The 25,156-nt window shown below is 39.2% G+C and overlaps 1 protein-coding gene and 1 long non-coding RNA gene across 3 annotated transcripts; one reads left to right on the top strand and one right to left on the bottom strand.

Moving 5' to 3' along the window:
- Positions 1-2,598: 2,598 nt before the first annotated feature.
- LOC114629534 lies at positions 2,599-9,773 on the bottom strand. The gene is made up of 3 exons (XR_003712690.1): positions 9,719-9,773; positions 7,632-7,672; positions 2,599-2,965 (listed from the first exon to the last, which is right to left on the bottom strand). It is a non-coding gene; the product is annotated as an uncharacterized LOC114629534 (long non-coding RNA).
- Positions 9,774-9,879: 106 nt separating this feature from the next.
- Zranb2 (zinc finger RANBP2-type containing 2) lies at positions 9,880-24,590 on the top strand. Of its 2 annotated transcripts, XM_028777583.1 has the most exons (11): positions 9,880-10,183; positions 12,253-12,305; positions 12,393-12,501; positions 13,494-13,576; positions 16,727-16,803; positions 17,146-17,280; positions 18,067-18,236; positions 19,480-19,566; positions 21,246-21,404; positions 22,358-22,432; positions 22,944-24,590. In XM_028777583.1, exons 1-10 carry the CDS (start codon positions 10,128-10,130, stop codon positions 22,389-22,391), a joined length of 963 nt encoding a protein of 320 aa, XP_028633416.1. In that variant the 5' UTR covers positions 9,880-10,127; the 3' UTR covers positions 22,392-22,432; positions 22,944-24,590. The 2 variants fall into 2 exon arrangements, with proteins under 2 accessions (XP_028633416.1, XP_028633415.1); XM_028777582.1 differs by lacking the exon at positions 22,358-22,432.
- The last annotated feature ends 566 nt before the right edge of the window (positions 24,591-25,156 follow it).

The raw sequence follows: 25,156 nt of genomic DNA, 5'->3' as shown, positions 1-25,156 counted from the left end.
TTTCACCTGCATTTGAAGCCCCTTTCCTTCCACTGTGTTGTCTTGTACAGCCTTAATATAAGAGCATGTGCCTAGTCTTATTGCCATTTTGTATGTCATGTTTGGTTGATATCCCTCAGTGGAGGAGGAATGGATCTGGGGAAGAGGAGGGGGGGTCTGGAGGAGAGGAGTGAGGGGCAAATGTGGTCAGGATGTAACATATGAAAGAAGAATTTTTTTAAAGCCTAGAAAGGGCAAATAACAGCCCAGCTTTTGTTATTACAAAAAGAGCTTTAGCTTCCTGACTTCCCTCAGGGATCCCAAGCATGCCCACGAGTCTGAGTTATATGTTGAGAACATGTCTGTTACTGCATTCCAGCTTTATCACCTTGGAGGAGTACTCTTGCCCTGAACCTGGTCTCCTTCATCTTGAAAAGAATAACGATATTTCCTTCCTAAGGTTGCTATGAAGATCAAATCTTTGCTCACATGAGTCTGAGGGCCAAGCCTGGCACAGAGAAAATGCCAGTTACTTTGTGATTTGTAATAAACAGCAATATTAATTACCAAAAAAAAATCCTTCCTTTTTTGTGAACTATTCTTCCATCTAGCTAGGTTGACCATCAGATTCAGCCAGGATGTTAGCTTGCTTTTTTCCCCTTCATAGGTTGCCCTTCTAAGAACAGAAGGGAATGACCTAGGGGCAGCTAATTTTCTTTCATCAGGAGACTAAATATTCTGATTGTGCTGTATAGGACAGGAATCCAAAACTGTCCCTGAGGCTTAAGAAATGTGAACCACCTGGAGTAGGGCATGCTAGAGCAGTCATGGTCCCAGTGGAGCTGACTAGACTGCTCCCAGACAAGAAGCTGAAGGGTCCTAATGATATAATTCTCTGCAGTTCATCTATTTCCCTGTAGTTTCTGCCTGCAAACAAGCTGTTTTGCTCCAGCTCTGTTTTGCAGCTCTCAGACTACAGCAACTGAAAAATGAATAATGGCAATAGACAGGGGAAAGACAGGTCAGATGCTGGGGCCTGTGAGACAGTGAGGCAAGAGAATGCCAGCCAGGGCTTACCCAGTAGACTTGGGTAAAAGAAGATTATTGTAGAGATACAGGAGTCCCCACTCTATCTCCTGATCTTGGATACATTTCTCTGCTAAACTCTACCACCAAATTCTAAACATAACTTAACTTTAAAGGCAGGAAATAGGAACAACTTCTGGCCTGACATAATACTTCAGTTGGCACTTTTTCTTTGGCTGAAACAGAATTTCAGATTTTCATGTCCTCAAATAGTTTGTCACATTCTCCTTCACCCCCTGGTGTCTTACTTGGGCCCTCAGTCATTCATTTTTGTTACTGTCTAGCTTCAGAAAATTTTGAGGGTTTTTTTTGACCCTTGATTTTACGATTTTTATTTGTGGCAAATAAATAATTCCCTTATATGAATGTAAATGTTAAAACTAGATTTTTTTACTTCAGTGTGAATGAGTTTTCTCAAAGGTCTTTCGAAAAACAAAACAAAAAAAAATATTTTTTGAGAATAGTGAAAGCAGAACAGAACGGGAGGACTAGGGCGAGAAAGGACTCAACAATCATGAAGAGCATCCTCGGGCAATGCCTGCAACATCAGTGCCTGAGGCTCACGCCTACTCTGTGTTCTTAATGACCCCATTCCATTCGAATCCTTTAAGGATAAAGCTTATTGATCATGTTCTGATTCTTGTAATGGGATCGACATCAATGCATTTAACTTCCCTGCCCTACTTGAGTCTGCCTAAAATCTAGTTTTCTTATACATACACAGATGCATTTATACCTTTGCACACCTTTAGGAGACTGTGGTACAATTCTTTTCTCCCACAACCATCAGCTCTGTATTTATTGCCCAAGTGAATGCTTTTAGCATCTCAAATCCAGTTCTTAACACTGTAATGAAATACCTGAAAGGCCTTTGTCAGCTAAAAGGTGTTTGAATTTTGTCAGTTTGTTTGTTCATTCATCTATTGATGGACAGCTTCAATCATGTTAATCAAAATGATGACTTTTTACTGTAAATTTTTATGTATCTTTTCTGTTGTTCCACTACCCTGACCCAACATGTACTCAAGAAAGCACAACAGGGGATCTGCAGCTGACACCTTACACAGCTTTGCTTTTCAGACTCCAGCAGGGCCAGCCTCCTTGACCTAATTAGATTTCTCCACCTCCACATGGCTAGTAAATACTATAATTAATTTATAAAGGACTCTGAAACACCAGCTGGCAAATAAATTCCACCAGATTCCTACGAAATGAGAAAGAGCAGTTAAGTTGAAGAGTTATGAAGTGTGTGTGTGCCTGTGCATGCATCCTATCCACTGACTTTCTGAAATGTCAATTATAAATTATATCAAACACACACAATTCGATCATTTTTTTACAATACATTTATTTTAAATTGTCAGGTAAACTGTGTGACAAAATATGCTCAAAGATGTAGCTTTGAAGTCTGTGAAATATGAGGGTCCATACAAATTCATATGGAAATTCATATTTTCTGAGCACACTAATTAACTAGTGGCTGTTCTAAAAATAGTGAACAATCAGTTAAAGAAAGAAAGATTTCATGTGCTGGCAGCAGTTACCCATTCAAGAGCCATGGTTGGCAAGACCTAAAAATGGCTTCTAAGATCCCAGTGAACTGGGTTATAACCTCTCCCTGAATATAGACAGGGTTTGAGAGTATAATGGGATGTTCCTCCTTTGATTAGTTTACGTAGTATAGCAAAAGTGGTGGAATCATTTCTCCTATGGTGTCACATTGAATATAAGACTCTAGCCACAACAATAGCTGTCGTAAGCAGCTGTAACAGCAGCAGCAGCAGGACTGGGAGAAGCTCTCCTGTTGGCTTCGGAGCAATGAGCTCCATGTTTTCAGAGGGCCACGTGATGCACGTCTGAGGTCCGTCTCTAGGAGCTGTGAGAAAGCCCTGGCCAATATCTGGAAAGAAAATGATGACCTCAATACTCAAAGACTTATCTCTAAAAATCAGCAACCAGAATAGTTCAGAACAATCCAGGCTTCAGTTGGGATCACAACTACAAATCTATACCTTGATATTGCATGGTGAGACATTGAGCAGAAAATCCAACTAAGTCCTTTTCAGCCTTCTCAGCAACAGAAGCTGGAAGATTATTAACATGTTGTTTGTGCTACTAATTTTGTGTTAAATTGCTATTCAGAGAGAGAGAGAGAGAGAGAAAGAGAGGGAGAGAGAGAGAGAGAGAGAGGAGAGAGGAACAAGAAGAAAAAAGAAAAAACCCACCAATACAACAAGCTACCTCTTTCTTTGTCATTTTCCCACATGGAATCTCCTAGCAACTATCATGGCCCGGAAGACATGACATAACCAACTGGGTCACAGGTGCACACAGAAACAGACCAGGGCATCTAGAACCTTGTGGGATATAAAGTTACAGCTAAGATATTACACTGGGGTCTGCAGAAGTAGACTGCTTATCAGAAGTACCTGCTATCAGTATCCAGCAATGCTATGCAAATATCCAAAACATTTGGAGATGACTAGGGAGGATCTCTCTAGCAACAATTTGATTATAAAAGTAATTACAAGTTATGAGCCCATCTGAGATATAGCAATTTATTGATAAATATCTGGGGTAAGGAAAATGTGCTACATGGTTACTTATTGTCCAGTTAGTGCATATGAAAATTTTCCCTGTTCCCAGGAGGAACCTGTTTGATTTTTTTGTCACAAACACCATTCCTGGTTAATTTCATAGGTGTCACAGCAAGGAGAAGGTGGTGACACTGTTATTCACAGAGACATATTCTGCAGCCTTTCTTAGTGAAGCAGCATAAATGGTTTGCCTTTTTGGTTATCTAATGCCATCTGTTCAGAGCCTATTGAGTCACTACTCATATCCCACAATATCCATTGTGCAGTCTGTGAGCCATTTTCTTTAATGACCCTCAAAACAGCATCAGTGTGTTTGAGGAAGAGGACCCAAACATAAGTGTTACCCAGAAAACATGCTAGGTTATGTTACATTATGCTATGTTATTTTGCATTTAAAAACCCATAAATAATTGTTGGCATATGGTAGCATTTATAGAGTGTATAGCATTTACAAGGCAGCCCATCTTCCATCTACAGCTTCTGATACCTCTAGGCCTTACTCATGGCAACTCTGGAATTTGAACACTGCAATGCCACCTGGGACCCTGACTACCTTCATAGCTACCAGCAGTAAGGACAGGTGTAGGACCCCAGGTAAGTCATGAAGCCCTCTCTTATTAGAGTAAGCAATGATCATCATCTGAACAAGACTTTCAACTACCCAAGAGAGCAGGGTGATGCTGTGTCAATTAAAAGCAAGAAAAGACATGGCTGAAAAGGAAAAGCTAGTTTTGCAGGAAAAGCCCTGGGAAGACACAAGAGTAACTACAACTGCTTCCTACCACAGCATCTGGAACCCTAGAAGGCAAAAGCAATGGAGGCAGAGGCAAACAAAAAGAGCCTATAACTACCTGTACCTCTCTGGGGAAAGGGCAGCATCCACACACAACTTCACAAATGTGATTTCTCCAAAGTTCAGCAGTGTATAGTGGGAAGGCCAGAACTCTGACCCTATCCTGGGCAATCACACATCACTTTTTAATCAGTTGTCAGCACCCTTTCAGTGATCCAAACTTGTATGATCCCATTTTAAAAAATACTGTCCTGGTCAGTGGGAACGTTAACAATGCCTCCTCCCTCCAGAGCCTGACATGGAAATGCAACCCTGGCTCATCTCACATTAAGACAGCTCCAGAGATCTTATGGGACATACACAACAGCAAGAGAGTATCCTGAGAACCTCAAAACCTGAGTGTCTCATCACTACTACCAGAGGACAATAAAACAGCCCAGGGTTTCTATGGAATAGGACCCACAAGGGAATATGTTTGGAGTAGCCCAAGACACAAGAGACTGTGATCTCTACAAGGAAGGTTTCCCTAAGCACAGCTAGGCCAGGCCAGGCTAAGAGCCTGCTTGCTCAGATCCAAGCATGATATTACAGCCTCTGACTGACTGTTGGTCTTAAGAGATAAAGTGTACCACAAAGCACAAGAGCTTTTCTACGCCCCCTTTCCAGACCTCAACTGTGTGCTCTTACCCAACATTCCATGAGACCCTCTTCGTAGAACCATTTTAGACTCCTCTTTTGCCTGTTGTGGTTTGGTTTTAGTGGGAGCATTTAAAGCATATATGCTGATGTTGGCTTTTAGCAAGTAGAGAGAGCCATAACGGAAGAGCTAAAGATTTTTTTAAAATATGTAAGCTCAAAAAACTTAAATATGCCCACAATAGCTAATTAACCTCTCAGAGACCAAGATTTGCTTGTCTGCATGATAATTTATCCATCTATAATACAGCATTATGTATAAGAGTAACTTGCGTGGATATTCCACTCTGAATGTTTCATCATGATAGGTTAAGTGTATCCAGGAGATGGGACAAAATTACCAATCAAAGGATTGGAATAAAAAAATTGGTAGCTGTATTTTTCTTTCATTCTAACAGAAGGAGAATCACTCTTTACCCTAGGAATGTCACTCCCTGCAAAGCCATATATGGCCTTTGAACTCACCTGTTGAGGTTATTGGCAGACATACTTTTAAGTTGTACTTATTCTATCTCAGATTCGCTGTAGAGGACTTTCTATTGACTCGACTCTCCCAGAAGTTTTCATTGCAGTCACTCCTTTATTACAATAACTGCATGCCAATTTACTAACTATGGTCACAATCCCCAGTCTCAATGATAATCACTATACAAGACTAATTCTGAAGAATTAAACTGAACATAAATAGAATGATACAGACTTTTCCATTTTGTGTCTGGATTTCTCAGTTTAATGTGGGTGACATTCATGGTATTCAATGCAGCTTCAATGTCATTCTTAATTGTTGCATGTTACATTTTACTAAATGACTATGTGATTATCTGTTTGCTCTGGCTACCACTGACAAAGTCTGGAAACTTACAACTGGGAGCAACGTGAGTAACGAAGTTATGAACTCGGTTATACATACCTTCAATAGAAACTTTTGCAGGGCTTAGAAAACACCCTGAGAAGTTTCAGGGTTACAATGTATGCATCCATTTGTTCAGATTTAGTGGGGTCTGACAAGTATTTTCCAAATAAAAAAAAAATGCTACTTGACTTGCTCTGGGGTTACATAAAGTTCACTGGATTAAAAATTCCATAAGACAAACCTATGATAAGTTGAAAATGAATATACCTGAGGGTAATAGCTTTGTGACACTGTACACTATAGAGTATAGGTCCTTCATGATAGCTCACTGTTATTATCCAGAATCTCAAGTATACCAATATCATTACATTATGAAATGCTCACGATTCAAACTTTGAAACACCTTGGGTACCATATTCACACCATGATGAAACTAAAATAGTATAAATCAACCCAGGCGCAGTTGAGGACAATCAGGTGTGTCTGCAATCAATAAGGACTCTGGCCACCCTCTAACCCTCTTTGTTCACTTTGATAGATAGGTCGTAATTTTACACATTCTGGTTTTAATTTGCACTTCCTGACTTGCAGCAACAGAGGACAGGACAGGTTCACTACTGTTTGTCTTTCTCCATTAACCATATGGAAAACTTAGATAAAACACACCCTTATCTCATCTATGGGCAAACTACCACAGAGAACCAAAGCTTAGTAGTATGGGCTTGTTGATGGTTGTTTCATTTTGTTTTGCTATTTTCTTTTGTAGCTGGCCAGGCAGCTAGCTAGTAAATCTGTAGTAACTGCACAATCGATAATAATTGAATCAATTTTTTAAAAAAAGCACACATTTTTTTCCAGCTATATGAACTGGGGAAATGCACATCTGTGAGCTACCAGTTCATAAGGAAATACTTAATTTCACAGCTCTCTTCCCACTCAGAGTGAAAGTATAGGAGAAACTATACTTTGACAAGGAGAGGAAGTTTCTGTAGTCTTACAAGTGTGAAGAAAAAAAATCCCACACCTTTCTCTTTTCCCTCACCACTTTGCCTTGTGTTAGAGCCCTAGTCAAATGCTACAGCTATGATAAGCTGCTAAAAATCCAAGGGAAACCTTGTATTTCTCACAAAAGGGCCAAGAAAAGGGAACACTGCAAGACAGACTACATGAGAGAAAAGAAAAAGATGGATGGAGAGATGTCTCCTCCAAATCTAGTATGAACCTACATAAGTTCTGTGCTCAAGTATCAACTGAACAAAGTGGGATGGAAATGATTCATGTAATGAACTACAGTTAAAAGTACTGTTAAGACACCAAACGAATCCAAGTGTTTATGTATAGGACAGACTCAAGATAACAGGGAATGGAGAGTTGGCTCAATGATTAAGAACACTGACTGATTTTCCAGAGGTCCAGAGTTCGATTCCCAGCACCCACATGGTGATTCACAACCATCTGTAACTCTAGTTCCAGTGGGTCCACACCTTCCCCCTGGCCTCTGAGGGCACCCTGCATGCATGTGGTACACAAACATATATGTAGACAAAACACCCACATACATAAAAACAATTTGTTCAAAGCACAGCAAATACTCAGAGGAGCCAACTGATATAGAACCAGTACTCACACGCAAGACTGAGCTTGTGTTGCCAACCCAAGGATTGCTTGCTAAAAGAAAATAAAAATTCCACATTACCCAAGATAAAAATCCAGGGGGGAAAAAACAGTGATTGTACAATACAAAACAACTGGGAAGATGTGGACAACTATCAAAATAAACAACCAACAGCTTTCAAGCGAGAAGATCAAAATGGATATAATTACTAAAGGTGTTAGACATTAAAACCAAAACAGTTTAACAATTTTTCTCCTGGATACAAGCTATATGCTAGAAACCCATGTAAATGCCAGAACCCATGTGCACAAATGAGCACATGAGTGTCGATCAACAACGGTAAAAGATGGGGTTTGGAGGGTAACTGTAAGAATATTTGCATGCGCTTTGTGACAAAGTGCAGGGTTTGTGGCTTAACTGTCACAAGAAAGAATTGTGAATACGTATAACTGAAATAAAGGTGAGCTACATGCAACTATCTGCAAACTCAGAAACTATGCTGAACTAAAAGCAACCTCTGTAACAGCAAACTGTTCCTATTTCTCACTTTAAAAAATAAGCATACAGTATATGAACCAAGTCTTTTATAAAGCAAGAGGATAAACCCAAAGGGTCAGTGTTAAATCTGGGAAAAGGTAGTGAGTTGGGATCAGAAGACACCAGTAATTGTGTCAGTACTGACAATGTCCTATTTCCTCTGTGTACAGGGCTTGTCTCTTACACATATTAAATATATATATATATTTTTTTTGGCTAAAAGAAAAAAAAAGAAGCTGGATCCTTTATTACTCACAGGAAGAAAAAAGCCTTTTACTTTTTTATTGCTGAAAGTTTTTTAAAAAATCTTCTTTCTGTACTGAAATTAAGAAAACATTCCTCCTTTTTAAGTCCATCTTAATTCTTATACTTTCTCAAGATAAAGGATCACATTTTTTTTCAAGCATCATTGCATTCCTGAAGTTCATTGCAAGTTTAAGACATAAATTCAAATCAGAAATCAAATAAGGAGTTACAGCAGAATTGTTTACATTAAGATTAGCACCTAACTAAACATCCATTATCTAACTTCTAGCTCTGTAATTTCATTAAAATTAAAAAAAAATGTATTATAAGCCAGCATGGTTTTGTCAAAAGGCAAATCATGTACATTTTGTCTTATTAATTTTGTAGTTTTGTACAAGTAAATCAGTCAACATTTTAATTTCTGTCCTTGCACTTACAATAAATTGCCCATTCTCAGTTTATGACCTTAGAGAAGGGAGGAGATGTCAGGGGCAGCCCTGCTTACCCACTGAAGGCCTAAAATCAGCCATAGGCCTAAAATCAGCAATAGCCCTGTCATACATGTATACTAACACTAAGTCTTGGGTCTCAGTGGAAAAACATTGAAAGAGATGGCTATAAGCTATTGTAAACAGGCAGCTTTTGTGGAAATTTACAAGCCTGAGTAGTCATAGACCTTGTAAATAGGTAGCCTGGGCAGACAATACCAACTTAGATAAGGACAAGCGAGTTATAGGCAGAGTCATAGTGACTTGTCCTCTGAACCTTCACCCAGCCGATACCCGGTTCTGAAGATATCTGTATTCCCTCTGAACACCCACACTCCAGTGTCATTCCCTTCCCCACATCCTGCCTTTCTGTGTTTATAACCCCTGTGTGAATGGATTACGATTTGAGAAAAAATATATATAATAAAGAAAAAAAAAAGAAAATCAAGGAAACATTCCTTCTAAGATGGCTATGAAACCATTATCTGATAACTAAAGGTCATAAACTGAGAATGGACACATATTAAATATTTTAAAAGCTAAGTTTTAAAACAACAGCCCAAAAAGAAAGTTGTCGCCCTTTTATTAATATGACTTTTCCAGCCAAATACTAAGCAGCCTGACTACATAAGCCAGGTGGAGCTAAAAGTGAGACCCCTGTGTTCTCACAGGAAAAAGCCTAGCGTTTTGACGTGGCCTACAGAAGACTGACAGAGGTTCCAAGTGGTATGAACGAAACAGTAAAGTCTGGGACGACCTGGGCTAAGCCTCAGGCTCTGTCCAAAAATTAAAATAAAATAATCTTCTCCAGAGACTCGAACCGCCCACCTTATCGCTCGCCCCAGTGAACCCTAGGCAACGCGCAAGCCCGTGGGCTTTCAAGCCTCGCCGAGTCACTTCCGCCTCTGCACCATAGCCCCGCCCCGGAAGCGGAAATGCCTTTCTCTAGGGTCCTTCGGCCTGCTGCGAGCGCTTCTGCGATGGCTGTCGGGTCGGGCTGTCCTCTCAACGCCTGCTCAGGAACGCGGTAAGGCCGCATCGAGGCAGAGCCCCAGAACGGGCTGCTGGCTCTCGGGCGTCATCTCCGCACCGCTGCTCCAGGCTTGCGGCCGGGCTCTCTGCGTTCTCCCCCACCCCCAGGGAAGGGCGGGTCCGGCGGCGCGCGGACAGCCCGGCGCGAGGCCCCGCGGCTCCGGTGGGGACGTCGCTGCGGGCGGCACTGCTGCTGGCGTCCAAGATGTCGACCAAGAATTTCCGAGTCAGTGACGGGGACTGGATCTGCCCTGACAAAAAGTGAGCGCGGCGGGATGGCGTGGGGCCGGGGGTGGCGGGGAGGTCCCTGTGAGGGTGGCGACGGGGCCGCGGCCTTTGTGGGGACGGCGGGGCGGTCGCCGCCGGCCTTGAGCGGTCGCGGGCGGCCCGCACGTGACCCCGCGCGGAGCTGAGCTCTCAGCTCAGTGGCCCTGCTCCGAGCTCTGCCGGGGCCGCTCACTCTCCCTCCCTCCCTCCCTCTGGCCGCCGTGCCTTCGGGCCTGCTGACGGTCCCCAGTGACTTGGCTTTTCTCACTCAATTGCCGAGAAGAGGCAGGAGGCCTGGGCGCGTATGTGGCCGGGAAGCCGGTGTGTTCCGCTTATGTCCACGGAGATCAGATAGATACTCAATAGGTGTCGATATTTTTTTTTAAAGTGATGTACCAGCTCGTGTTCTTGGAAAGCCAGAGCCAAAGCTGAAGGAAGCCCGGGTTTACTGTTAGTTCTATCTACTGCAGAGCGTCTAGCTTGAATTACCTTTGCTAGAAAATACATTGCTCGATTACAGTGAACACCGAAATAACATGGGTTAGTGAGTGTATTGGAGAGCAAGGAAATGATGTCACTCATATTCACTTGGTTGGGATCTGACTGATGTTATCAGGCTTAAAGCACACCCAAGTCATCAGACTAGAGCCGAGATCGTCTTGGGCTGACACTGCAGGGAACTGTGTGACACTTTGGAACCCTTCAGCCATTAAGACACCGGCCTCTACCTTCTACGTGACTCTTAGAAAATGCGCTCTATGTTCTTACTGAAAACACCCATGTTTTCTGAGGATTCTTCCTTCAAAGTACTGTATACCTAAACTCAGCTGAAACAAAATGTTGTTTCCATTGAATATATAAATCAAGGAGACAGTTTTCAGACTATATTTTCAGTGTTACTTGAAAAGTGTGTATCTTTTAACAGAGAAAAGCGACCTTAAAGTTGTATGGAGTCATTCAGTTTAGTCTCCCACTTGTTTATCTCATTCTTTTTTTTTTTTTTTTTTAGATCGAGTGGTGACTTCTTTTTTTGTTTCTTAAGCATAAAATTCGTGCTTTAACTGATAATACTATAGTCGTGTAAATGTATAAAAACTTAAATATATAATGTCATAAGGTTACACTTTTTCTGCTTCTTGTGGTTGTTTCTTGTTCCTTGCAGTTTTAGATTTGATAAATACTATAATTACTCTAATTTCTTTACTATTTAATTATGTTTTTTGTTAATTAATATAGCCAGTCTTTTTGTTATCATCCCACTTTCAACCTCTCAGAGAACATTTACTCAATTCTCTGGAGTCCTTCTGTACGTGTTCTTTCCTGGTGGATCCATCCCTAGGATGTTGTGATATTTATTTATTTATTTATTTATTCTTCTAGACAGAGTTTCTCTGTGTAGCCAGGGTTGTTCTGGAACTCACAGAGGTCTGCCTCCCTCTGGCTCACAAGTGCTGTGATTAGAGGTTTGTGCTGCCACTACCCAGCTTGAAATTTTATGCTTCTTTTAAAACTCACCATATTTATTACTTGTATTGGAAAAAAAAAATCCTTTTTTTTTTTTTTGCTTTTGTTTTTTTTGTTTGTTTGTTTGTTTGTTTTTTCGAGATAGGGTTTCTCTGTGTAGCCCTTGCCGTCCTGGAACTCACTCTGTAGACCAGGCTGGCCTTGAACTCAGAAATCCGCCTGCCTCTGCCTCCCAAGTGCTGGGATTAAAGGCGTGCACCACCACCGCCCGACCCTTTTTTTTTTTTTTTTAATCTCTCTGGTATCTTGTCTAATTGTTATAGAAGAGTCTGTTGACACTTTGGAACAAAGGATTTTTATGTAACTAACGATACATGCTAGTCTGAAGATAACAAGGTTTGGATCCTGATATGATTCCCATAGCTGTAAGCACAAGGCTGAGATTTTTAACCAGCTCTTGTTTCTCCCCGCTGATGTTGATAGTAACATGATGAGATAAGCTTGTTCTATGTTCCGGGTGTAATGAGGACAGTAACCTGTAAACATTCTTATAAGTATCTAGAAATTACTACTTTAAGTGCTTCTTGTTTTATTTTCAGGTGTGGAAATGTAAACTTTGCTAGGAGAACCAGCTGTAACAGATGTGGTCGAGGTGAGTGCTAACGAACAATTCTCTTAATGCTGTATTTGCAGATCATTTCTTTATTTCCTAGGATTTATCTTTTTTTTTTGTTTGCAGAGAAGACAACTGAGGCCAAGATGATGAAAGCTGGGGGAACAGAAATAGGAAAGACACTGGCAGAGAAGAGCCGGGGCTTATTTAGTGCCAATGATTGGCAATGCAAAACGTATGTGCTTCATATTGCTGTCTGTTACTGCAACAAATATTCCAATCACCACTCATTAACATGATGAACTCTTGCTAATTATGTGACAAGACGTTATGCCATTTTAACTCAAACATTTATTGGTCTAGGTCTAAGTATAATGAAAGGGAAATTTTAAGTGATATCTCTTAGGGGTGTTACCAGTGGTTGCTGTGGTAGTGTTTAATGAGCTGATAACCAGAAGGCTGGGGGACATTGAAGATACAGTGGTCTACATTTTCCTAAATAATTGCACAATTTGGGATTTTGTTTTGTTTTTACTTTTTGTCTCTTTTATAATATGGAAGTAACTTGAAAAATCGTAAGTTGCCTTCAATAAAAATTGCTTCTGGTTAGATTTTTATTTTTTTTTTTTTTTTATCGTTGCCTTTTAGGCTGGAGAGGTGGTTAGCCCTTAAGAATGCTCTTCCTGAGGACGCAAGTTCCATTCCCAGCAGCCACATGACAGCTTTTAAAAAAAATACAGTATTTTTTTCTTTCAAGTTCAGATTTCATTTTGTACTGATTTTCTCAATCTCCACATTTTGTGCTATGTAAATAAATCCTACATATATGAAAGAGCACTAGACCAGAAAAGCATCTTACATAAAGTCCTAGTCCTGTAGACAGACCTTGAACCTGTACAGGGAAGTTGCCTTACAAACTAAGTCACAGGATTTAGTGGGCTGCAAAGGCTTTCTTAGAGGGGACTAAGAATAGCAAACATATTTGTGAAAAGTGAGACCATACTCTGTAAGGTAGATTCAGAGATGATAGGACATGGAACCTTTGATTAAAGCATTATATCACTTCTCGGTATAATTTATATTGAATAGATTTTTTTAATTTAATTTCCATTATTCCTTAGTGAACATTACTTTGTACTAATTATTTCACCATAATGTTTTGAATGTTTTTTCGGTGTTTAGCGGCCTTCTGGTTTAATGTCTTTTGGTTTTGTTTTATAATTGTAGTTGCAGTAATGTGAATTGGGCTAGAAGATCAGAGTGTAACATGTGTAATACTCCAAAGTATGCTAAATTAGAAGAAAGAACAGGTAAGTAGAATTACACTACTTTCTCGAGAATATAGGAAAAAAGGGAATCTATCAATTGTGTGTGTGTGTTCTGTATGAGCCCTAGATGGCCTCAGACTCAATATATAACCAAGAATAGCTTTCACCTCTCAGCTTCTGCCTCATCCTGTGTGCTGGTATTATAAGCATGTACCACCACACCCTATTTACTGTTTGTTTTTTTTCCCTTAGCACTCAAAATTTTTTTTATGTAATAGTTTCAATTTATGAAGTAGTGTTTGGCAGCCTTACACTAGCATTTAGGGTTCTGGGATACTTCCATAAATGCTTTTCTGCCTCCTTTGCTTGGTGGGTGCATGGTAGTTAGTAATGATAAAGCAATAGCATATATTCTAGTGTGACAGAAAGGTAAAGGACTTTTTTTTTTTTTTTTTTTTTCTCAAGACAGGGTTTCTCTCTGCAGCCCTTGCTGTCCTGGAACTCACTCTATAGACCAGGCTGGCCTTGAACTGAGAAATCCGCCTGCCTCTGCCTCCCAAGTGCTGGGATTAAAGGCGTGCACCACCGCCACTTGGTGGTAAAGGATGTTTTAAAGACATCCTATAAAGCTTAAAACTTAAATCTTTTTTTTTTTTGGTTTTTCGAGACAGGGTTTCTCTGTATAGCCCTAGCTGTCTGTCCTGGAACTCACTCTGTAGACCAGGCTGGCCTCAAACTCAGAAATCTGCCTGCCTCTGCCTCCCAAGTGCTGGGATTAAAGGCGTGCGCCACCACTGCCCAGCTTAAAAATTAATTCTTAATATTCGCCACATTTTAGATGTTAGAGAAACGTATAGCTACAAATTACAAAGCATAAAACTAAAATCTTTTTTGTTGTTGTTTTGTTTGCATTTTTCTTTTTACTGTTTTAAGAATTTTATGTGTGCATGTGTGTTTTGATCAAATTCATAAGACTGACATTCCCTCACATCCAGTTTTTCTCCTAACCCTACTACATGTTCCCTCTTCAATTTCATGTCAATATTTCAATCAATATCTCCCCTCTCCCCTCTCTTTTTAAACCACTGAGTACAGTTAGTGCTGGCTGTATATGTGTAAGTATAGGACCATCTATCTACTGGAGCATGGGTAGCTTTCATGGCATGAAGCTTACATTGCCTCCTGATAGCCTTCAATTGCCAATAATATCCCAGCTTGAATGGGACTTTATAGACCCTGCCCAGTTTATGCTGGAACTTTGGCCCCTTGACCTTGTTAGAATGTCTTTGTACACATAGTCATAGCCACTATAAGTTTGTGTGCTAACAGTGGTCCAGCTATTAACCACCATGTACCTCACTCCCCCAGCTTTTAAAATCTTTCCATGCCCTTTTGGGGATCACCAGCCTTAAAGGAAAGGATATGGTATAGATGTGCCATTCAGAGCTAAGCATTCCACACATTGACTGCACATTGCTTGGCTGTTGGCTTCTGTATTAATCTCCAACTCCTGGGAAAAGAAGCTTCTCTGGTGATGGTTAGGAGATGCACTTGTCTGTGGGTATAAAGATAAGAACACAGGTGCACGTGTCCCTTCACTGTGTCCATTTACCAGTATCATTGTGTCAGGCTCCTTCCAGTATCTGTGATCTACCTGCCATGGAATATTTTTGCCCTGTTAATGCTGCCATGCTTAAGTCTGTCTTCTGTAGAGAGCTTTAAATCCAATCAGAATTTGTTTTTTTCCATAACATGGTGTACCATGTTGTACCAGTGCACTTCTCTGGAAAGGCAGGATTTGCAGCTGAGTGAAGACTGTTGATTACCTTTCTTCCCTTAGTAGTGTACATAGAACCTTCAAGCACTATGAAATTAGCCAGTAAGGATAAAGCTTTCGCATCAGTACCAGCTTGATTGCTCCCATGTCCTGTGACTCAGGTGTATAGTACTTCTTGTAAGAGCATCATATTGTCAAATAACCATGAAAGTGTCAACTCTTGGGCTTGCTTGAGAGTGGGTCCCAAAAACTAGTAATTGTGTGGATGATATATGGTAATTGTTGAATTAAGTAATCACGAACTTGTTTCTGTATGTCAGTGGAGAACCTCAGCAGAATATAATTTTTCTATTGCCAGCAATTAACCCAACCATTGTCAAAGACAGTGCACATATTCAGCATGCAAGGTTCCTGAGTAGGTAAAACTGCTTCCCTCGTTTGCCTGTTCTAAGTTCATACCACTGTCTCTGTTTGATTTTGGGGAAATCAGAGGTCTAATGGTAGGTAGATCTTTTGGATCAAGTCCTTCCAAATTTTCTTTACCCGCATTTGTTTGGTTGTTCATTTATTTATAATTCTTGATGTTCAAGAGCCTTACTACCTAACTTCCTAGGTGTTCTATTTCATCCCTTGGATTCCATCTCTTAACTCCCAGAGACAGCTTTGCCTTCTGCAAGTGCTGCCCTGATTGTCTCCTTCCTCTCGGTGCTCTTTGTCTCCCTATATTATTCTACATACCATCGTACCACTGGGTTTGGACTCTTGAAGAACCTTCTTTGAACCCTCTTTCCTTTGTTTACTGTATATTTTCTTCTAAAGCCAAAGTCTTAAGTAACAATATCAAATTTCTTTGAACTGCCTATACAGCTGTTTATCTTACATTGTGATGTAACTGTCAAATTCATTATATTATAACTGAATGTGAGGTTTCCTCCTACGACATAGCTTCTTGAAGAGATCTGTGTCTTGTGATGAGTACTGCCCACATTAGGATGTGCCCCTCAGGTGTATGCTTCCTGTCACTTTGTTCATCTTAACCCTACCTTCAAAGTCTGTGTTACCTAATTTAAGTTTAACCCATGGTACTTAATTAATAGCCCAAAATCTGGAAGAATTATAATGGAGAAGAAATTCCTTGTAAAATTTTGTCATAGCAGAAAAAAGTTTTGTGTATATATTTCATGAACGACAACTTGTCATGGGAATGTTTTAGGTTGTAAACATCTGTAGGGACTGCTGTGCTTTACAACTAAAGTAGATCTGACTTGTTTTCTATTATAGTTTTTAACTTGTAAACGATTAGTGATTAGTTATGTAAATGACCATCATTTATTAGATTTTCATTTTGTGTTAGCTGGGAAAAGTGAGCATAATTTTGTTGAGTTGTTACAGCAATTTATACTCTCTTTTTAAAGGATATGGAGGTGGTTTTAATGAAAGAGAGAATGTTGAATATATAGAAAGAGAAGAATCTGATGGGGAATATGATGAGGTAAGCTCTCAGATGTGTACATTTTAAGTTAGAGAAATGTTAAAAAAAAATTCCTGCAGTTCAGAAAAGCTGTATGTGCATGGATGTGCGAGTTCAGTAGAGGGGGTGCATGTGCCCTTGTGTGCATCTGTAGAGGATGTAGGGTCATATTTCTCATTGAACCTATAACTCAACCATTGGCTGGACTGACTGACTAGTGGGAGAATCTCCACCTCTACACACAAGTGCAGGGATTACAGGCTCACATATCCACATCTGCCTTTCCACAGGGATACAAATAGGTTTTGAAAATATTTTTATGTGTTTTCAGCCTGTATTAATATTTTGAATTTTTTTCTCTAGTTTGGACGTAAAAAGAAAAAATACAGGGGGAAAGCAGTTGGTCCTGCGTCTATATTAAAGGAAGTCGAAGATAAAGAATCAGAGGGAGAAGAAGAGGATGAGGATGAAGATCTATCTAAATATAAGCTAGATGAGGTAATTAATGTTCCCTGTCCTCTCCTTTCTCCTTTATGTTACTGTAACTGTTCTCAAGCACAAGATGCTTTTGAAACCTGGATCATTGTTGACCTACATCCTCATGGAGGAGCCAGGTACTTGTTCCAGGTTTGTTCCTGAACAGTTTTCAAATTATCTTTCTCCTTTCTAAAATAGCTTTCATACCTTTTCCTGCCCTGGTCCCTCTGGCTTTGGCTTTGTTTTCTTGAATGTATTTGCAATTTTTTGAAAATGTCTTATTGGTAGCTTTATGTATGTGTGTTCCACCCAATATCCTCAGTGTCTAGAACAGCATCTGGCAAGAAAGGCATTGAGGGAAATATGAATAGAAAGTGAATGGGGCTGAAACTGTACCTCAGATGGTGGTGTTCAGGAACAAACTCTGTTCTTCAGAGTGATGAGTGTCAGCACATTGTAGCATTAGGTGCACAGAACCAAGCAAATGGTTGTTGTAATTCAGAGGACAGAAAACAGTATTCTAAACTAAGGCTGGTGGTGGTAGTGGTAGACCAAGGACTCCTGACAGAACTGAAAATTGCTGACAGTTTGGTATATAAGAATCAGTGGGGTGACTTCTAGGAGCCTGTCTGAATTGTCTATCAAATGATTTTAGTGGATGAACTCTCAAATTGAAAATAAGCTTGCATTAAAATTTGGTAACAGACCCATCTGAAAATGTTTGTCCTTTTTTATGGATAAATATTTATCCTTTTGGATAGATAGTATTAATACATCAATGTCTAAATGGAATTAAAATTTCATCAGGACGAGGATGAGGATGATGCTGATCTCTCAAAATATAATCTTGATGCCAGTGAAGAAGAAGACAGTAACAAAAAGAAAAGCAATAGGCGGAGCCGCTCAAAGTCACGATCGTCTCACTCAAGGTCTTCATCACGCTCATCCTCCCCCTCAAGTTCAAGGTCCAGGTCCAGGTAAACGGGTGCAGGCCAAGGGTAACACCAGTCAAAATGTCAGTATCTAACTTTTTACTATTTAATTTAAATAAGCTCTTTATTTTAAATATTTAAATGAAGTCACCTTAGCAACACTTTATCTTTGTATCCTGCAAATACTGCTCTGTATTTTTAGAAATTCTAAACCTTAGAAGTTGCCTGTTCTGTGTCACCCTTTTGGCTTTGACTAGAGTACCTTAAGTTCAAAAGCACTGTGTAAGCAACGTATATCTAAGTAGGTAGTCTATGTTCAGGTATTGTTAAGTAAAGTGGAAACTTATTTCAATATGGTAACGTTTGGTTTTTAGATTTTTCTGAGCATAAATGACACACAATTTTTGAAATAGTTTATTTTGGTGTCAGTCTTCTGAATAGAGAATAAATCTAATCATAATGCTAATGCTTCCAGAGAGTCCAAGATATGAAGATGTTGAAAGCGTTTGATACTATAATTAAAACTAAACAATGCTTTTATATGGCTTAACACTCATGAATGGTCAACTTTTTAATGATATTTAAGAATAAAATATGTTGCCAGTTACTTAATTAGTACTGTGAAGCCTGAAAGTTCTAGTGTTGAGGATCAGGAAAATATACCTCAGTGATAGTCTTGTTTAGCATGTATGGGGCTCTAGGCTCAATTCCTAGTCTCTCCCCCCACCCCCAAAAAAGTTGATTCTGAGATAATTGTGATAGTCTCTCTGTGGGAACAGACTAAAAATGGTGTCGGGGATGTCATTTGTGGTTTTCAGAGAGTGAGGGCTATACTTCCCTTAGCTCTATAGTCTCTTAGTAATGCAATTGATATAAAACACTGAGTTGCTGAATCTTTAACTCTCTACAAATGAAGACTAGACATCAAAATGTGATGCAATTAGGGTTTTCTGCCTACTAGACACTGGAAATAGGTTTTCAAATGAAAATGAAAAGAGCACTGGAGAATTTAAATGTAAATGTAACATTGTCTATAGTGAACTGGTTCTTGTTACTTCACTTTTGGTAGTTTAATTAGGCTTGGAAAGTGATCATTGATTTTTTTTTTTTAACTTAGTCTTTATTGCAGTAAAAAGCTTTGTTTCAATGCTTTCGAAAATGCATATCTTCCATAGACACCTTTTTATGTGAAAAATGCACTCTTAATATATGTCTTTCTTTCAGTGTTCATATCACAAAGCTCAAAAATATGGTCCTAGGGGAAAAAAATGCTTCCGTGTTGTTCCAGGTCCCGTTCAAGAAGTTCTTCCAGCTCGCAGTCCAGGTCTCACTCCGGTTCCAGAGAACATTCCAGATCCCGTGGTTCGAAATCAAGGTGAATGAGGTAGCACCTCTGTACAGCAGAGGAGAGTGCTCACAGGCTTCAGATGGCTCCGCTGCTTCTCTGCTTCTATTTGTCAAGTCTATTGTAGCACTGGGAATCTAATGCACCTGCCTCAGCTTAATCTCACCACAAAAGGTTTCCACTGCACAGTGTGCCAAGACATTTCCATGGTTGATTAAAGGGGATGGGGCTTGCATATATAGCTAAGATATGTAATGTAGTAAGGTGAAGCCAAGTTACTCCACAAGATACCTAGTACATGAAGATTATGTTTGTTTACCGTTAATTTAAATTTGAGACACAAATGAGAAGTTATTGCTGAGAGGAAGACCAACCAGTCCATCATATAGCTTCAAAACAGATTTTGTATTTCAGGCAAATATTTACAACAGGTTTGCCTATTTTTTCCCAGTTTCTAATGAGTGCTTTATGTGTTTACTCCATCTCCCTGACATTAAAGACTATTATAAATCAACCTGTGTAACAAACATCCTTCTTAAAACTAAGTCATGTAGGATGCTGTGAACATTTCAAAGGAAAGTGATTGATTAAAGAAGCAAAGGAGCACTAAGGTGTTTGCTTTCTTGAAAGACTTTTCTGTACTTGCTCAGTATGCTGCCTTTATGTTTAGTCACTGTGTTGTTGTCTACTACAGGCACACAGCATTTATACGAAAGCCTCTAAAATCCCACTTTGGGATTCAAATTGACGTTTCCTAACAACTCTTCTGGATAAAGGCTTACTTGAGCCCATTCTAACATTCGAGGGCAGCTACCATTGAGTCTCCTTGAGGAGAGGAGTGATGGTGCACTCACTGACCAGTGTCCAGTAGAGCAAAGGTTTCTTTCTTATGTCATTAACTGTTGGTGCTCACTTCAGACTGTGGAGTCTTGGTGTGGTCCCTCTGGGAACTGTAGGACTCAGGTTTATAGAACAGCCTTCATATCCTTCCCAAACATTTAATTGCTTACAACTTTCCAAAGAATTCTCCTTTTGGGCTTTCTCATTTTATTTTAAGCCCAAAGGTGAATTTTTTGGGAAGTTTGAGCTAAATTCCTTCAACTAGAATATGTAAATGAAGATATATTTGCTTTTTAAATGGCACATTTACTTCCACCTAAAATATGTGAATGTTACCACTTCATACTTCATAGCACAGTTCTCAGCACCAGTCACATTTTAGAGTTGCTGTTTTCATTGACTACTTTGCAGTTTGGTGTTCTTTTTCTGGGTCATGCCCCTCAGTTGTCTGTAGCACCTTACCCGTAAGAGGTTAAGTTGTCTTCAGCAAGCCTTATATAAAATGGATTTTCTCAACAAATGGAAGGGTCTGTTTTCTGACTATAAAGTCACCACAGAATTGAAGTTACCTTTTGATTTCACTGTTCGTATTCTTTAAATTGGAACACTATAAGCAATTATAAAAATATTCTTTCTTAATTCAGTAAACTACTTTTTAATTACCAAGGGTAAATATTCAGAATGTTTTAAAGATGAAATGATTATGTATAAATAGAACATGTTCATGGTTGGCCCAGAAGTCTTCTGCTGAGTAAGCAGTAAGTATTCCCTTGTAAAGTCCTCATAGTCACAATCCTGTTTGCTTTTGGGACTGGACAGTCTACTTCTGCCTTTAATGGAACGTCTGCTTTGTCTCTCAATCAATGAAGATCCAGCTCCAGATCCCACAGGGGCTCTTCTTCCCCAAGAAAAAGATCTTACTCGAGTTCTTCATCATCTCCTGAAAGAGACAGGAAGAGGAGTCGCTCTAGACCTTCTTCACCAGCTGTTCGCAAAAAAAGACGAACGAGATCACGGTCGCCCGAAAGGTTTGGGTTTCTGTAGAATAAGAATGGGTGTTCTTATGTGCATTTCAGAGGTGGACTCTGTAGGAAAGGGTTAGAGTTCTTTCTCCTTTGTTCTTTAAATTTTTATCTTTAAACTTCAAAATTCTGATTACTTTGGTTAGCCTGTTTATTAACTTAGGAAATGTTACAGGACAGACTATTCTCTGATCATTTTATTGTTCAAATTTTATTTCCATGTATATTATAGCCAACTCTCGGTTATTTTTGTGTTTTTAAAGATCATAACCCAAAAGCTATATGTTGAAATAATTTACATGTATTTGTTTTTTAAAACTAGATGTTAGAGATGGTAGGGATCCTAGGGTACACAGTCAGGATGAACTTGCAAAATCATGGGGATCTGTCCTCCCTTAAATATGTGTTAGTGCTTTTCTGCAGCACGTGACTTTTATGCTCTTTACATGCCCTTGGAGCTAATACTTTTTTCATCTTGCAGTCCAGATCCATTTTTCTCTTTTGAAAGGACCTTCTCTGGGTCCCTATATCTAGAGTGCACTTGTCATGTGTCAGCCTTTTCTGTAACAGACTTGATTACTTGGTTTCACTAATTTTCTCTTGGTTTTCAATGTCTTAGTAATGATTTGTGGCTTCATTTGTAATCTTGGAAAAATTTCCATATTCTCTCAACTTGTGAGAGAAAAGAAGGATCATTAGAGTCTGGTGATGACTGGCCTCAAAGGGTGGGGTCATGTTATTCCTACTCAGGATTACATGTCCTTCACATTTGAAGTTCAAGATTGTACCCAGTCTTCTTCTGAGCATTGTTTCTTTAGTTGAAAATTACTCTGTACTTAAGTTAAATTCATTCTGTTGCCATTCTACCACTACAGCAAATTTTTATCTTAGCCACATATTATCCCCCCCCCCAGTTTGTTGTCATCTAAACTTAATGCACATGTTCTCTATTCTATAAGCCAGGTGATTGGTGAAAACATTAAACAACCCTGAGCCCAGGGCCAACCCCTACGGAACACCACCACTTTGCCCAGGTTGATACTGACTTACTCATATTGGCTGCATGACTCTAGCACTTTAACTAACTGTACAGTCACCTTATGTGATCTAGACTTCCAAAACTTCATTGCTTTGAATGTACCTTCTCATGCACCCAGAAGCCTTGTTGTGTTCCATAGAGACCCCACAGTGTGTTCTCTGTGGTACAGCAAACATTGATTTTATCACACGTTACCAGGATTCTGTGCCTTCCTTGTACATGTATGTGATTATCAGCTTTTTTCAAGGCTTTCCCTTCATTACCTTGAATAATTGAGAGGTGGCTATATTTGAAATGAGTCTATTCTTAAATTGTAGAGAGTTTACATTCACACCAATTCTGTGCTTACATCCAAAAAGTGTATAAGCTATCTTAGGATTTAACTGCTCCTGCGAGCATCAAGGTACCTAGTGTTTGCTCTGCTCTTCTCTGGTGTTTGCAGTCTTAGAAACAGACACTTGGTTTAGTGCTGTTTACACATTGTGTTGCTCTCTTATGTCTTACAGGCACCACAGGTCATCCTCCGGATCAACCCATTCTGGTTCCCGTTCAAGTTCAAAAAAGAAATAATGTATTAAAATTTACATCTTTAAAAAACATTGAGTACAGTGCATGAAGCATATTTTTTAGGAAGTTGATGTCTCATTTGGTCAGAAGTACTACATCTGCTAGTAGAGGTGCATGCCTTTATTGCTTTTCAAAACAATACAACTGTGTTTATTTGTGAAACTGAAAGTAAATTGCATTTTAAGCCATACTGTTCCCCAGATAAATGCTCTCTGTTCATTTACAACCATTTGCTTCATTTAAAACCATCCTAGCAATAGCAGTACTTTTGTTTCCTACTTTAAATCCTTGTCCTTTTCATTTCTAAATGTTCTATTGACAGAAACAGGGTTGCCTGGGCTTGCCTGGACTTCAGACACATGGGCAAAGCTAATAAGCTAGATGGAATAACCAATTCATGTTCATATGGGAGTAGTAGTCAACCTGGTTATGTTATTTACTTGTGCCAGTAATTTCTTACCAGACGTTAACTATGTTGCAAAGCTGACAACTGGGAACAAGCTGAGGGTGCCTTAGAATCATTGTCTCTTACCAGCTTTACACCTCTTAATACAGAGGATTGTAGAAATTACAAAAGGAAAAGGTTAACCACATCTTATTTCAAAATGTCTGTCTTAAAGTTTAAGAAATGTGGATATCCTCTAAATCTAGTTACCAAATATTGTACTTGAACAATAAAGGATTTTAATCATAGTTAATGAGCAAATTGAAGAAAGCTTTTGAAACCTGTTTCTCAGTGACAGGCTGACAGAGACATGAATTTAAGTGAACATTTGCCTTGTGATGTCTGATTTTCAACATTGTAGATATCTAAGTAACAGAAGAATTCTTATTTCTGTACAATTTAAGCAAAGTCATTTTTCTCCTCACCTGAAAAAAAAAACCATATGGCTTAAAATGCTTTCAGAATTTTATTTCTCAAATTAAAATCTGGTCACTTGAGATCCATTTTGTTCTCTGGTTTAAAAGTTAAAAGATTTCTCTTAACAGTCTCTTCAGCAGCAAAAGCAAGGTAAGTATATAAGGGACAACAGTTGTGCTGGGGCTCCTTGTGAGGGAATTATTTTTCCTGTTTCTCCTTTAGTATTTGTCTGCTGCAGTTTAAATAAGTAAAGCCTTCTAAGATGTTTAGTAGACAGATCAAACAAAATGTTTTTATTTTAAAGTGAGTGTTTTTCTTCTCAACTGATCTAAAGATGAAAACAAAATATCGTACGTAGAAATATTTTGGTAATATTTTTACAAGCTTTCCTGTGTTTTTTTGTCTTATTTTCCTTGCTGCATTTACTGTAGGTTGCACACGAACTCTTACTCTCTTGTAATTGTGCCTCAGACTTCTTGAAAGTCGACTTTCTGAGTTGCCCAGATCTTCTAGATCCGACGTGTTAGCCTTGGTTTGTTTTTGTGCTTTCTGTATTTAAAACTTGAGCTGTACTAGGCAAATGCAAGATTATAAATTTAGCTAATAGGAGTTTACAAACAGTTCAGATGATTATGATTTGATTTGGTTTAATTGAGCTGTACTAGTTCATTTCGTAAGGAAATGATACTGTAGACAAATGTAAATAAAATCTGTGAGTCAACCATCATGTGTTGTTTATTAGAAATAAACTAGAAAGTTGTAAGCTCTGACTGAATGTTCTAAGCTCATAATAGCTTTTCTTCACTGTTCACTTTATCGTGCTGACTCAAACATAAAAAACAAGAATACAACAATTTGGGAGTACTTGAGGTAACTTTCATTTGTGTATGCTTGCTACTAGTACATTACACACTTACTCCCTGTGGTCGAGTATCAGTGTACCCCTAGAATCACTCAGGACCGGATACTTAATGTCATCCAGTGATGACAATAAGTTTCTTATGTTTCCACTGGAATCTAAGACAAGTTGTCAATACAAGGCCATCTAGGCACAGTTGGAAAAATAATTAGGCATTTACTGTCATTCTGTGTCCCCTTCCTGTTGCCTGGCACGTGGGGCTACTATTGGAGCTTCCAGAAGGTAGAAGATAAGGAGGGCTCTGCTGCCTGCTTTGTTTGACCCAGGTGTTACCATATTTTTAAAATAAAAAGTGCCATAGTGGCTTTTTTTAACTTGGTAACTTGGAAGCTGTATGATTTTCAGAAAATAGAAAACACCTTTTTGTTTTT

This window comes from Grammomys surdaster, unplaced genomic scaffold (assembly GCF_004785775.1).
Source record: "Grammomys surdaster isolate TR1022 unplaced genomic scaffold, NIH_TR_1.0 311, whole genome shotgun sequence".
Lineage (NCBI taxonomy): Eukaryota > Metazoa > Chordata > Mammalia > Rodentia > Muridae > Grammomys > Grammomys surdaster.
Note: the sequence above shows the minus strand (reverse complement) of the source record. Positions and strands in the feature narration are given on the sequence as shown.

What these genes read in the sequence shown, in the direction of transcription:
- Zranb2 (XM_028777582.1), top strand. Translation starts at nt 10,128, where the DNA reads ATGTCGACCAAGAATTTCCGAGTCAGTGACGGGGACTGGATCTGCCCT. An exon ending in AATGATTGGCAATGCAAAAC is followed by an intron (nt 12,502 to 13,493) that starts GTATGTGCTTCA and finishes TTATAATTGTAG; the next exon opens with TTGCAGTAATGTGAATTGGG. An exon ending in TAAATTAGAAGAAAGAACAG is followed by an intron (nt 13,577 to 16,726) that starts GTAAGTAGAATT and finishes CTCTTTTTAAAG; the next exon opens with GATATGGAGGTGGTTTTAAT.